We start from the raw sequence: 16,123 nt of genomic DNA on the forward strand, positions 1-16,123 counted from the left end.
CAATCCAGGAGCTAAATTATATGAGGAAATTCTTCTTTGCAAATGTACAAAATGGAATTAATACAGAGCTGGTTTTGCATTAGTTATAAACTGAAGTCTTTCAGGGCTTTCAGAGAAGTTATATATATCTTATATATAACTACAAATACCTCTGTTTTGGGCTGTTTGTTGATTTGTCTTTATTAGAAATGATGTTAAAGGCTGAACTAAATACTTTACTGCCAATATCTTCATTTTAGAATAAAGGTTATTTCCCATTTTTCATTGCTAGTTTTGTTTCGCTTAAAATGGGTACTCACTGAAAATTTACCCATTGATAATTAATGAAAAATTTCTGTAAATTTTTGTCTAAAGTTGCCTCATTCTAACACAGCAAACCCTGTTATGGTACCCATTGCTTGTGATCATTAGAAAAACTCATGAAGAAAAAAAACAAAAACTGAAAGAAATTCTTAGGAAAAGTTTTATCTTGAACTTCATACACATCTCCAGCCCTATGAGAACTTGGCTGCTGTTGGAAAAAGCAATACTGGAACGATGCTCCAGATCTGATCATCAGAAGGGTCTTGCTGAGTTAAAATGATTCCACCCCAACTACATTTCAGCACAAATGGAAGAAATTAGAACCTCTGCCTGGTGTTTGTTTTCAGAAATAAGTATTTCATTACTTACATAAATTCTATTTCAACCTTTTGAAGCAATTCAATTTCTGAAATATACTAATGCTTAAAAATATTCACTCCTGAATGGATAATTTGAGGTTTCTTATCAGTGAATTCATAATAGTCCTAAAACGAAACCATAATAACTTTCAAACTTGCCTAGTGATATAATAAATGACTTTATGGAGTCAGGAATAGACCCAAATCTCCTTGATTGTTCAATAAATTTTCAATTTGTTGATTTGTATACAGATGAAAAAATCCAAACAATTATTATGCCCTACATATGACCTAATTGAAAAATAAAAACAGATAAATTTGTATCATCACATAGATACTTCTCATGTCAAACACTTTTATTTTGTTTTAAAAAGTAATAGCCTTAGAAGATTCTATGTAATCCACACTAGATAAACTAGCCATTAAAACCTTTCTTGGTAATCAGTCAACATGGGCTCTGCTTTCAAAGTAAAAACATGATCTATAAATAGGATCCTTGAAGATTAACCCTAGAAGATAGAACAAAGCACAACATAATACTGGAGAGAATTACAGCAAACCTAACTCCAAGAAGAGAAGAAAAAAAAAAACTTTCAATTTTTTTTCTTTAATCACATACCACAGTTAAATACACTTTTAAAAGGGGGGTAGGCTTCGTATTTTTCTAAGAAGACAACCTGGTTTCACGGCTTACAAACAGAAGAAAAAAAGAAAGATAAGAAACCCAGCTAGCCCAACGCTACATGGGTTTAAAGTGCCAAAGCTGTGAGCCCGTTTTACCAATACTCCTCTAGCTCAAGAGTTGCTGCCTCTATGGTAGATACTGGCCCTGCACTTACTTTTGTTGAGGGCTTTGAGGTAATTAAATTTGAATTTAATCTTGTTGCTCTATTTCCAGCTCCTTTACAGCAAAGTGCTTCTGGATGATTAAATAGTACAATGTTATGCAACTGTGTCATTTCCGCACCTGAGCTGATTTAAAGTTCAAAATAAACTCAGTCACTCCACCATTTTGACAGTCAAAATACTCAGTCCCACGTCTCAGTACTTTGAAATGCTATGTATAATTGAAATTGGACACTGCTAAGCTTTAAGGATGAAAGAACTTTTTGTACTTCTCATGAACCATAACATATGTAACTCCATGACATTCTCCAGAAGCCTCCAAGTTGTCTGGCAGTAGGGCAAGAGCCTTAGTGTGACCTGTCAGCCAGGATTAATACTCGAGCTATGCCTCAACTGTACTAACTACTATTGTGAAACAAGGCTGATATAAAGAAACTCAAATTGTTATGTCAATTTGACTTTCTTAATTTCTCTATGAACTTGAGAATAGCAACCTGTGAAATGGACTATCAAAAGTGAAAGTCTGTTTATCTGTGCACATTAGCATTGTAGCGCTATTCATTAATAAAGGAAATATATTAAGATATCTTTGTAGTTCTTGCTTTGTATCAAACTATCATTTGCTTAATAAATGATCTCCATAAATTTTCTGATAAGTACTTTTGAAAAAGATGAGCTGAGAAATACTTCAATTTTCTTTATTTTCTTGATCCTTTTCAATATTTCTACTTAAATTATATTTTAAATTTTTTATTTTGATATAATTATATACTCACGAAAAGTTGCAAAAACAGCACATAGAGTCCTGTGAATTCTTCACCCAGCTTCCCTAATGGTGACATTTTACATAACTGTAGTACAGTATCAAAACTAGGAAATTATTTTTAATACAATATATTAACTACAGACCTTGCTCAGTTTTCACTAGTTTTTACATGCATTCATTTGTGAGTGTATATATAGTTTTATGCAATTTGATCCCATGTGTAGATTCATACAATTGCATCACCACAAGGGAACTCCCTTTTCAGCAGCACCCTGTCACACCCATCCCTGTTCCCTGTTCCCTGCCAACCATTCATTTGTTCACTCTCTTATTTTATCCTTTGGAGATGGACTTTTTTCACTAATCATAAGTAATGCCCTTGAGACCCATCCAGGTTGTTACAAGTATCAATAGTCCATTTTTTTTTTTTATTGCTAAGTAATATTCTCTAACATAAACACATCAGAATTTTTTAAATTATTCACCCATAAATGACTTTTCGGTAGCTTCTAGTTTGGGGCTATTAAGAATAAGGTTTCTATGAACATTCACGTACAGATTTTTGTATGAATATAAGTTTTCAGTTCTCTGGGATAAATGCCTAACCATGCAATTGCTGTCTGATGTTAATTGTATATGTAGTTCTTTATATATTTCAGATACAAGTTCTGCATCAGATTTGCATAAATTTGTGATTTGCAAATATTTTCTTCTAGTCTTTAGCTTGTTTTACCATCCTCTTAACAGAGTCTTTGTGAACAAACATTTTTAATTTTGATCAAATTCAATTTATCAAAAACAATTTGTATGGATCATGCTTTTGGTGTTATGTATAAGAACTCTTTTTCTATCCTCAGTTCCCAAAGCTTTTCTACATTTTTTTTTTTTTTACATTTTCTTCTAAAGTTTTATAGTTTTAAATTTACATTTAAATCCATGATCCATTTTGAGTCAACTTTTACATGCGCGCAATTTAGATTTTTATTGTTTCTGTCTATGGATGTCTGATAGTTCCAGAAACATTTGTTAAAAAGACTATTTTTCTTCTATTGAGTTGCTTTTAACCTTTCTGTAGGTTCTTTCCTCTGTTCTATTAATCTATGTCTATCTCTCTAATTACTATAGTTATACAGTCTTAACATTGAGTAGATTGTACTTTGTTTTTCTTTCTCATACTATTTTTTTCACATAAAATTTAGAATAAGCTTGTCTAAATCCACAAAAAAATCTTGTTGAGATTTTGATAAAGATTGTGTTAAATCTATAATCTATAGATAAATTTGATGAGAATTTGATCAAATTATTTAAGTGCTACTCCATGGGAAATTTTAAAAGGTTTAAAATTTTTAAGGTTCAAATTTTTTAAAAAACAAATAAAAATCAATGTATTATTTCTATACAATTATAATAAAATTGTATATTTTATGGTTCTTTATTGTTTAAAGTTAACATTTTATAAGAAGAAACTTTAAACCTTTTAACATTTCATATGAAGGAAGTAACACTGAAAAATAAAAATACAAACTAAAAAGCTTCTGCATAGCAAAAGAAACCATCCGAAAAACAAAAACACAACCAACCAAATGGAAGAAGATATTTGCAAACAATATTTCCAATAAAGGACTAATATCCAAAATATATAAAGAACTCATACATCTCAACAGCAAAAAAAAACCCTAAAAACAAAAAGTCCTATTAAAAAATGGAGAGAGGACCTGAACAGACACTTTTCCTAAGATGTACAAATGGCCAACAGATACACAAAAGATGCTCAAGTTCACTATCTGAAAGGGAAATGCAAATCAAAACCACAATGAGATACCACCTCACACCTATTAGAATGGCTTAATCAATAAGACATGAAATAACTATAGGAGAGGATGTGGAGAAAAAAGACCCCTCAAACATTGCTGGTGGGAATGAAAATTGGTACAGCCACTATGAAAAACAGTATGAAAGTTCCTCAAAAAATTAAAAATAGAGTTACCATATGACCCAGCAATCCCTCTTCCGGGTTTCTCCCGAAAAATTTGAAAACGTTTATTCATGGAGATATATGTATCCCTATGTTCATTGCAGCATTATACACGGGGTAGCCAAGACATGGAAATTGGATAAAGTGTCCTTCAATAGATGATTGGATAAAGAAGATGTGGTACATATAAACAATGAAATGCTACTCAGCCATAGGAAAGGATGAAATATTGCCATTTGCAACAACTGATAAATGTATACTCTAAACTGGGTGGCACAAGGTGAGGGTGAATGGGTGGCGAGATTTAAGATTGTTATGCACTACCCACATATCAGTCTCCCTAGGGGATGGTGCTCTCGTGTAGCTTAAAGCAAAACCATGGCCTCAGGTATATCTCATTGGGCTGTATTTCTAAGACAGTGGAACTTTGAATACAAGAATAAAAGAAATAATAAATGGAATAACACTAAATTACTATCTTCTTATCTCCTTTATTTCCAATAAGGTCATGATTCTGACTCTCCTCCCTCCTATATGATTGACATGGTTATTCTGGCCTAGGAGAAACTCCTAATATACAAAGCACCCACCTAAAAACTTCTGAAGAAAAGAGAGGGAAATATTGCATGGAGTGAGTGCTAAGGGCAGCTCTGTTCTAGGTCTTAAGGGAAAAGACTATACCTATTTCCTCTCTCATACTCAGGAGGGAAAATGTCACAGAGTTAGAACAGAGGTGCCCCTAAGCTTAACGAAAGGGAGTTCACAGGCTCACACATTATTTATCTTGGTTCATTAGAGTAGGAAATCACCATTATTTGAGGACAAATAGTAATGGAGAATATACAATTGCCTGGATCTTCTCAGTATAGTAGGAGAATATTGGTTGGAGATTTTCTATCAGGCGACATGATTAATATTAACTTAAATCTTTCATGCCTCACTTTTTATAATTTATCTTGTACAGAACCTTCTGATCACAGCTATCTTCACGAGAACTTTGACCATATCTCCTTAATTTGAAGACAAAAATCACCACAAACAATGTGGAATTTAACTTACTAGGTGTGTTTTTTTCACAGAGATGAGGGTATAGTAATTCTGAAATTACTGTTCATATATTGTAAGACTCAATAAATAAAAAAATACATAGGTGATGTTGGAAGCTATGAATTTTACCATTGGAAAAGATAAATACTGATACTGGATTTTAAAAAAACTAGGAAGAATCTTGTGGTGTTAAATTGGAATTACACATATCATTATAAACTCATGCTTTTTAATGCATGTAGATAACAGACATTGGTATATAGATGTAGTAATAGATATTGAAGTGATTATGTGTGTGTGTTTGTGTATGTATGTATAGGTATTAATAAACTTATCTACACATTCATTTCTCTGCTGAGAAGATCTAGAAGCAATAAAACTTCATTAGCAATGAGCACACCTAGCACCCAAATCTTAGTTACTAAATATCATTCTCTACTAAAAGGAACTGGCTGGCATTCCTTGGAGAAATATCTGAACCTAGGGCTGGGGCAGGGAAATGACAAAATAAGCATGTAGAACTTTATATGCCAGAAATTAAGGAAGTGGTCATAGAATGATTGGGGCATATTCAAAGGATCAGGAGCCATCCTAAAGGGACTCACAACCTGGGACAACTTGAGCACTGAAATAAGTAGTGACAGTGATGGGTTATAACTCATTTAATAAAATAAAACTTCACGAGTTGGTACTGATAATAAATGAACAAATAGTACTTTCAAATAAATTCTACTTTCTTACAGTAGAATGAACACTAATAAATACAGAAAGATGACAGAGTTGAAAAATCATTTTGCAACTATTGCAGGCAAGAAGCATTCATGTGAGTGAAACTAGTGAGTGAAATTTTGAAAATAAGTTATAATGTAGTCTCGAATACCTCCCCACAAACTACTTATTAATTTGATAAATAAAAATACTAATATTACAGTAGAGACACCTGGCAGACATCGCCTTAACCAAAAGATTAAAGTTAACATCACCGGGCCCAAAACGACACAATGTGCTTCCTGATATGATGCACTGAAAAGTACACGACATCATTTCTGTGGTGTTCCTGCCAAAAATGCCTAACTTGAATCTAAGAATATGGAAACAATTAAAGAAATCTTAAGAAATAAGACGATTAAATGCATTACAATCTACTGGACTGTAGATTAGATAATATAGTACGTACCAAATTAAATATCCTGTTTTAATAATTGTAATATAGCTATGTAAGAAAATATCCTTGTTCTTAAAGAAGATAGTTAAGTATTTAGAAGTAGAGGCATGATGTCTGCAACCTAGTCTCAAACAGAACATAAAAATATAATAATAATAATAACAATGTGCATTAAATCTTCGATTCTTTCTTCAAACTAAATAATCTCAATATTTTAGCCTTTAAAATTTTTTGAGAGATAAATCATTTTAAAAGTTGTCTGTTTTAAACAGAAATTTGGGAAGATAAAAAAGGATCTATAGTCTCAGTTCAATTCAATTTAATAAAAAAGTATTGAGTACCTATACATGGGGGTCCTATATTCGAAAAGCTCAGTCTACTGGGGAAGGAAAACATGGATATAATTAATTACAGTGTAAGAGAAGCATACTATAAGTACCAAAAATGAAGCATAAGAGACTACTAAAAAATGCCAAGAGTAATTCTGACTACTACATTAGTATTATTTAACATTTACTATTTAGTAGGCACTTTACTAAGTGCCTATATTAATTCATTGATAATATCAACAATTTCATAAGGTAGGCACTATAATCTCTATTCTATGAGGCAATTAAGGCACAGAGAAGTTGAGAATCTAGCTATAGGCTATCTAGTTAGTTAGTAGTCCAGGTTTCAAACTCATAGCTTATGCAGAAGGCTTCCTTGGAAGGAAGCAGCATTTGAGTGCTGCTTAAAAGATGAGTATAATTTCAAAAGGATGGGAAGTGGGAAGAATAACATTCAAGGCTAGAGGAAAAACAAAAGTGAAAGTATGGAGATAGTAAATAAAGGTTGTATAAGGAAAACAGTGAGAAGTTCGGGTAATGGTATATAAGACATGGCGAGAGAAATAGGTGAGAACAGAGGGTAGGAAATTAGATAGGCTTAAGAAATATATGAGTCTCCATCATGAGGCTTAATATAGACTTTGTTAGTAGAGAGAATGATTTTTATTGTATATGCCACAATCTTGATATAACTCAATGAATTTAGCATAAAGAATAAGTCTCAGAAATATCCAAATGAACCTAGTGTCCAAAATAATTTATTACAATTCAATCTCCCATGAAGGAAAGTACTAGAACACAAGTCATGAAACACTTTCATAGTGACCTCTACGCTTCCATACATAATAATTTTATTTCATAAAAATCCTATTACCATGCAATATTAAAATTTCCAGAACTGAAAACAGAAAATCAAAATGCACAATTCTGCCTTAGTTTAATAAGACTATAAATTTTTTAAGAATAGCAAATAAAATGTGAGTAAACCATGCATCTCTTCTGTGATAGCTCCATCTTTGTCATAATATTTAAGAAAACAAAGCAATACATTTATAAGGATATAATGAGTAATATATTCCATAAACTCTACTAGATAGGTACTTCAAACCAGTAAAACAACCAGATATAAATGCTTAATGTCAGATTTCTGAGTTGGTAATTGATTGTTCATATTAATAAATAAAAAATGTTATTTTGGCCTTACAGTAAATTAAGGAAAAAGCAAAACATGTGGCATTTATAAAACTGTTTTAATTTCTTGATAAATATTAATAAAAATCTGAGTTGTATTTAGTAAACTATAGTACATATAGGTTCAACCTGTTCAAAATCTATACTATAACCAGAGTGTACAAAAATCCAATTATAAGTATAATAAATATATTTAAATGTTTCAAAATGTCAAAAAATATTTAAAATTAAAACATTAAGTCATTAGTGACTACTTTTTATGTATTTAATAAATGACCAAAAAGTTAATTTCATTTTTATAAAATATCTTTGAAGCAGAGTTTTTAACTGCCCAATATAATCTTCTTCCATTCTGGAAGAATCTTAATAAGCCCTTGACTGACAGAACAGAATTGGTTAGTGAGCTACAGGCAGTACTAGGAAGCACCACGGAAGAGAATATGAAAAAGAAAGGCAAACGATTTCAAAGAGCATTTGAAAATCAAGTTATATTTGGCTTGGTATAAAACTAAAACATTCATGAACAATTAAAGAAATAGAACACTGAGCTATAAAAAAGTTTTCCACATAAAAATACCAAAATGGTACTTGAAATTCAGCAATCATCCCTTACATGTCTAACTGGATTTCTGAGAAGAAGCAAAATCCATAAGGCCTTTAAAAGAGGTTAGAGAACTAAGAAGCAGTATAATAATCTTGAACTAACACCACAGCTGCCTAAAGGGTATTTGCTAACAATAGAAATCTAAGCTTTAACAGTAAGACAAAAAAGAGAGGGTAGTCCTTGATCCCTAGCATGGTGAAGAGTTGGAACCAATATCACATGAAAGCAGAAAACCTGAAAACCTATATTCCATATGAAAAGATGCATTGAAATAAAAGTCTACTAAACAGCAAAGGAAAATGATAAAAGGTAACTTGTCTGTTTAAACCTCAGCTTCTGATCAAAAAAGCTGAAGGAATATCAAGCTGAAACATTAATGCTTAGTGGTCTTAAATTCTAATACCTGGAGATGCTCAACAAGGCTAATATAAATCCTTTCTATGAGAATTTACTCCTAACCCCACAAAGCCCCACAAGAGTCCCACAGATTTATGAATACAAAAATGAATCCACAATCTAAAATTTCAAAACTAACAGGAAAATAAGAAACCAGGAGTAAAGTCAACAGAAACAACAAATAGCAAAATTAGACCTTTATTAACATCAGCTAATAGAAATAACAAATATAGACTATAAAAAGAAGAAATTGAAACATGAGCAAGGAAAACATTATCAAAAACAAACAAACCAAATATAACTTCTAGCAATGACAAATATATTTAACTGAAAACCTAACTACAAATTTATTTTCTTCAAATAATATTCTAAACAATTGGGGGGAATGATTATGGATGGCTTGTTAGATGATCAAGGAATTGTCGTTAATTTTTATTATCTGTGATAATGACATGGTGATTATTTAAGATGTCAATAATTTTTTAGCTGTGTGCACTATAGGATGATGTGTTATCTGGGGTTTGCTTCAAAATACTTCAGCAAAGAAAAAAAATAAATGAAGTAACTGTTAGAAAAATGTGGGAAATATTCAATCTGATGTGTACCTATGTAATTTTTATAATAAAAATAAAGTGACAACTCAATGGTATAGGATAATCAGAATATTAAATATAGCCAAAAAGAGAATTAGAGAATTGGAAGATGGATCTGAAGTGGGTATCCAGATTATGAGTAAAATTTAAAAGGGGAAAAAAAACAACTCACCTTCCTTTGGGCTCACTGCTGCAGGAAGACTGTTCCAATCAAGGGTCCAAGTAGGGCAAGGGTGGGGAGAAAACATCACTTCAATGCCTTTTTCCTAAAAAAGGAAATAGGCCCTTTCCAAATTAATGAATTAATAAAATCCTGTTATTTCTACAAGGCCAAATTTCTACTTTCTATACTAGTAAAGAGGAACAAAAATATCAATAATCATCAAGTTTTTCTCAAAATATTTAGTTATATAAGAAATATGATATATTGAGTTTTTGACAACACAGTTACTTTCCTTTTATTTTTATACTGAGATAATAAAAAGCAATGATATTTCAAAATTATTACCTGAAAATACATAGAAGTAATAGCTATCTAGTAATATATCTAGTGCCAAAGAGAAAAGTCACCTGAGGATAAAAATTTTATCAGAAGCAATCCACACAGAGATAATCAAAAACTGATTCTGCATATGTCCATCAATGTCGGCATTTACATATATGAAAATTGCTGCAACCTATGAGCACAGGACCACTTCAACATATGTCCAAAAATATCATCCATACCAGTCTTTTACAAGTGCCTGCAGAATCTCTAGAGAAGGATTCCTCTGGTTTAATCAAACAGTTTCCCAATATTTTCAAGAAGAAGGACCACTTTTTAACATATCAGAAAATTCTCAGGCTCCTTTCTCATGTTAAAAGTTGTACATTTATTTATTTGATCGACAGTGGCAATAGCATACACATGGATTCCCAGACTCCTTCTAATCACATTCTGGATCCACAGCCCACGGAATAGATATCCATGGTTCATGTTTGTTTGTTTGTTTTTGTTTTGTTTTGTTTTGTTTTGTTTTTACCTCCAGAAATATCCTATTCAAAAGAAAAAAATGATAGATTGAGAATCTGTCATTAATCTATGTGTACTAATTAGTTCATGAGATTACTTTCTATTATGAAAACTAGCTGAATTCTTATCCCACAGGAAATAGTACAGAAATTATTTTGTTGGAGGTAGAAATATAGCTATAAGTCTAGAGGTCTAGAGCATTCGTTGGCCTCCAGAAAGACAAATACATTTGTCTCCCTGACATCATTTACCACTCTCCTATTGTCTTTAAGTCTAGCCATATTGAACTTCTTGCTATTCTTCATTTCACCAAATTCATTCCTACCTCAGGATTTTTTTAAGAATACAACTATATCGAGATATCATTTATATGCCATAAAATTGATGTCTTTAAAGCATACAATTTGATTGTTTTTAGAATATTCACAGTTGGGCAATCATAATAAACATCTAATTTGAAAACATTTTCATCACCTCAAAAAAGAAGTCCCATACCCATTAGCAGACACTCTCCATTCTCCCTTCTCAGTTCCCTGCCCTAGGCAACTACTGACACACTTTGACTCTACAGATTTGCTCAGGGTATTTTTACTAGCTGAACCTTCTGCCTAGAACACTTCCTCCAAATCTTCATTTCATTCAGGTTATTTGCTCAATGTGTTCACCTCATCAGATAAGCCTCTCTGACCACCCTACCTAAAAAGGACTCCTACCCTGATCACTTCTACCCCCTTATTCCATATTATTTTTTTACAGCACTTATTATTACCTAATGTGTTACATATTTGTGTTTTTTTCTTTATTTACCTCCCCCACCAGAAATGGAAGCACCATAAAGGTAGTCCTATTTGTTCTTCACATATTCGATACTCAGACCAATGCCCAGAGTTTAGTAGACACATGCACATTTTTGAACTGATTAAATAAACAAATTTAAAATTTCTGGAGAAAAAGAGAAATTGTGGAGGTAAGATTGCGCCAAAGACTACAGAAGGAAAAAAAAAAAAAAGATGAGATGTGAGTGTTTCTAAGAAATACTTTACTATTTTATATTTCTACTTAGCATTTACATTTCCTGTGTCTTCATGTAATTGGCACAAAATACTGTGACTATCCAGAAATAAAAAGTTATTGTATATAAATATAGGGAGGTAGGGGGAGGGTGACTTGGGTAAAGGGGATCAAATACATGGTAGCTGAAGGTAACTGGACTTTGGGTGGTAAACATACAATAGAATATACAGATGTCAAATTATAATGTACACCTGAAAATTATGTAATTGTATTAACCAATGTTACCCCAATAAACTTAATAAAAAAATTATTGTATAAACAAAATTAATATATTCACATATTATTTTGATATAATGTTTACTGTCTTTAAAAATATGTCAATAGAGAAATCCACATTAAGTAGCAAAAACAATGTCCTGTCAAAATAAGGAATTTTATTGTACCTACAATCAAGTTTGAGTTAAATGAAAATGAAAACTTTAACTTATTTTCAGATTTGAACATTCCTTTTTAAAAACTGTAAATGTAATGTCCCAGTCAATGTTTATACAATCATAAAATTTAAAATCAGAAGTGAAACATATAGAATGTTTACTATACTCTCCTAATTTATAAATGTAGAAATTGAGGCCTTTTAGTTAAATGACTTACTGAAGGTCAGTCACAATGTTAGCTTAGCTACAAAGCTGAGACTAGAATTTACACAGTCCCTCGTACAGTCTCACAGACTGCTCCCAAGTCAGTGACTGAGAGTGGCAGCAATATGAAGGCAGACCCTTTCCTGAGCAACATGGAACTCTGTGACAGATGATTCAAGCTCAAGGATTCCCCACTGGCTTGCACTTAAGTCTTAGAACTGCACTTAAGTCTAAGAATTTTCTGACCCAACCTTCTTTCCTTTCCTATCTCATGCATGGGGGTCAAACCTGCATCATGGGCTGAAGGCTCTCCCAGCATCCTCTGGCTCCCCCCACACTCTCCTTCACAGAAATTTTCCTCAGTAGAACTCCTGCTTATCTAACCTTATCTTGGAGTCTGCTTTTCGGAAGACTTGAACTAACAAATCCCCTGTAAATTAAAAATTCAGAATTCTTTTGTGTTTTTATATTATTATAAATGGCTTATTTTTACAGTTGTTTAACTTTTTCTGAATTGAAAATTTTGTTATCTTCCTGTTTATAAATATTTTTAAATGTATAAAATGCAAATGTCTTTCCTAATGTCATTTTATGTGGAAAAGCATAGGTACAAAAATCTGAATGGCTAATCTTTCTTTTAAGACTCTGAAAGTGTATAAGTTAGAAGCACAGATTTTTGGTTTGTTGAAATTGTAAAAATGAGTATTTAAATACTAAGCAGATTACTCTCCTGATGATTATTTATTTAAGAACACTCAGGAAGTGAACAAGAGAACCCTGTAAAGTGTAACCATCTGACTAAGGCACATCAAACTTTGGACACGCCTTGATAGTTTCTAAAATCAACTATATAATTCTGTTTCATTGTTTCATTACTAGGCTAACAAAGCTTAGCTGAAGAAATAAGGGACTGATGTCTGCACTAAAATCTGGTGCTTTTCTAAACCCACAAACTTTCTGTTCACTATAGAACTCAAATAATTCCTAACCTAAGTACTGAAATATAATAAATATATTTCCAGTACAACTCAGATGAATAGCTCAAATTACTTCATGAAGTCTCTATTCAAATAAATCTTCAAATAGTCTGAGTTAAAAGCAAAACCTTTTTTGTAGATTGCCTTAGATGGTAAAGAAAACTTTAAAATTAGTACTATTAGAAACAAATTATGCTGCAAAGAGAGAAAACTATAAATTATGTGTTCTTATGTAAAAGAGCATTAAAATCAAAGAATAAAGTACAAATAAAATTCAAAGAATTCAAAAATCTTAAATTTAGAAAAAATTTTGGAAAGTAAATTGAGGTATTCATCTTCATATTTCTTTAGTTTAAATCATCTAAAAATTAAAAAAAAAAGCTTGAAACCAAATCCTTGCAACAGAAAAACATCAAGTAAAACAGTAAACTTGACCAGATAAGACATGATCTTGATGTCTTGAATATTAAAAATTAAAGTTTTGAGAAAAATACTATCTAAAAATGTATATTCTGATTTATTTGGCTCCAAAGACACATAATATTAAAAATCTTCAATTTATTACCTTCACTTTAATGCAAAAGGCTAGTAGAAATATTATTTGGTCAAGAGTGATATAAGATAGCTACAAATAAAATTTATAACAAATAATGTCAACAAATGATTAGAAGTTGGGGTAGAATGCTCAGCAACATTATCGCATGGAATTTTTTAAAGAAAATTTTAATAAAAACAATTTAAGTACCATTAACTTGGTCATAGTGGGTCTCGGTCCTCCTACAAATGAAGGATCGTTTTGTTCCTCTACACCTGTGGCCTCATTTAAGTTTGAATGCTGTTCATTTGAGGAGGTCAGCAACGCTGGTAAATGGAGAAAGTGGATCCCACACTGAGAAGCTGCTGTTTTCACTCTTGGCACTTCCTGAATCCTCTGGTACCAAGCAGAAAGCAGTGGAAATTCTACCAGCTTTTCAGAAAGTTTCTTGCAGATAATTAACTAGGTAGGAAAAGAACAAAACATATTATTATATATCTTTTGTATGTTTTTGACAGCTATACCGAAGAAACTTTACATACCATAAATTCACACATTTTAAATGTGTAGTTCAAATAATGAGTTTTAGTAAATTTATAGTTGTGCAACTACCACCATAATCCAGTACTAGAACACTTAAGACACACCAAAAAGTCCCCTTGTGACCATTTGCAGTCAATCTCTGTTCCCCTGGTCAGTTGCAGGAAACCAACTGACCAGGGGAATTTCCTTTTCTGGAATTTCATACATATGGAATCATAAAATGTGTCTATCTTTTTTCACTTAATATTATGTTTTTGAGATTCATCCATGTAGCTGCATTTATCAGTAGTTTGTTTCTTTTTACTATCATACAGTACTTTCACTTATTCAAATTAGAAAAATTTGAAAACATTACGCCTGATATAAATTAATATCTTTTTTGTTTTCTCTTGCTTAGATGCTTTCTCCCTATTACTACTATCAGTTTCAATTTTTTTAAGAAATTAGAATGTTCTTGCTTCTTTGTAAGGCACTGAATGTTGTTTCCATAGAAACAGTTATAATGTCACAAACAGATTATTGCTTATGATTATGAACAGATAGATAAAAAGGTCAAGTTACAAAAAATCTCTACAAATATGTCTAGCAATAATCAGTATCAAAGCGGGAGCCAAAAAGCACAGAAAATTAATGAAAAATTCACATGTATGTATATTTACTCTATTCCAACTGGACTTTAAGGTTAAATAAGTACAGATAATTTATTCTAAGGGCAGAGTTTATGTCTAACTCTCTTTGTACACTGAAACATTTCAAACATTGCCTTGCAAAAAATACAAACTGTTGAGTGAACAAATGATCAAAGAACTATTTATTACCTTCGAAGACTAATCCCCTAAATTAACATTTTTCAGACTGCTGTTTATAACCCATCAGGAGGTCGTGAAATCAACATGTAGATTTTTTTTTAAAGTGAAATAAAATATCAAGAACAAGACAAGTTATGCCCACTTGTATTACTTCTATTCAACATATTCTAGAAAGTCTTAGCCACAGCAATTAGACAAGACAAAGAATTAAAAAGCATCCAAATTGGAAAGAAAAAAGTAAAATTCTCACTATTTGCAGATGGCATGATACTATATTTGGAAAATTCTAAAGACCCCACCAAAAAACTATTAGAACTAATAAATGACTACGGTAAAGTTGCAGGATACAGCATCAATATGTACAGCATACAGAAATCTGTTGCGTTTTTATATGCCAATAACAAACGATCAGAAGAAGAAATTAAGAAAACAATCCCACTTACAATTGCATCAAAAGTATAAAATACCTTGGAATAAATTTAACCAAAGAGTTCAAAGACCTGTGCTCCAAAAGCTATAAGATATTGAAGAAAAAGAAATTGAAAAACATACAAATAAATAGAAGGGTATTCCTTGTTCATGTATTGGAAGGATTCACATTGTTCAAATGTTCTTACTATCTAAAGTAATATACAGATTCAATACGATCTCTAAAAAATACCAATGACATTCTTCTCTGAATTACAACTCATCATAAAATTTATATGAAACCATAAATAGCCAAAGAAATCCTGAGAAAGAACAAAGTGGGAGGTATCTTGCTTCCTGATATCAAACTATACTATAAACTTACAATAATTAAAATAGTATAGTACTGGCATAAATACAGATATGTAGATCAAGGGACTAGAATTGATAATCCAGAAGTGAATCCTAACTTATATGGTCAATCATATATGACAAAGGAGGAAAGAATAAACAATAGAGTAGAGACAGTCTCTTTAATAAGTGATGGTGGCAAAATTGGACAGATATATGCAAAACAATGAAACTGGACTACTTTCTTACACCATATCAAAAA

At 31.6% G+C, this 16,123-nt stretch overlaps 1 protein-coding gene across 6 annotated transcripts in view; it reads right to left on the bottom strand.

The window, feature by feature from the left end:
- The window catches only part of GSTCD (glutathione S-transferase C-terminal domain containing), a 120,759-nt gene that overhangs the window by 88,230 nt on the left and 16,406 nt on the right, over positions 1–16,123 (bottom strand). For all 6 annotated transcript variants that reach the window (XM_023531369.1, XM_011361487.2, XM_011361485.2 and 3 more), the window contains 2 exons: positions 13,961–14,212; positions 9,747–9,840 (listed from right to left, as the gene is read on the bottom strand). In XM_023531369.1, coding sequence (XP_023387137.1) covers positions 9,747–9,840; positions 13,961–14,212 — 346 coding nt within the window. The remainder of the gene's footprint in view (positions 1–9,746; positions 9,841–13,960; positions 14,213–16,123) is intronic.

The sequence above is a fragment of the Pteropus vampyrus genome, unplaced genomic scaffold, assembly GCF_000151845.1.
Source record: "Pteropus vampyrus isolate Shadow unplaced genomic scaffold, Pvam_2.0 Scaffold67, whole genome shotgun sequence".
Classification (NCBI taxonomy): Eukaryota; Metazoa; Chordata; class Mammalia; order Chiroptera; family Pteropodidae; genus Pteropus; species Pteropus vampyrus.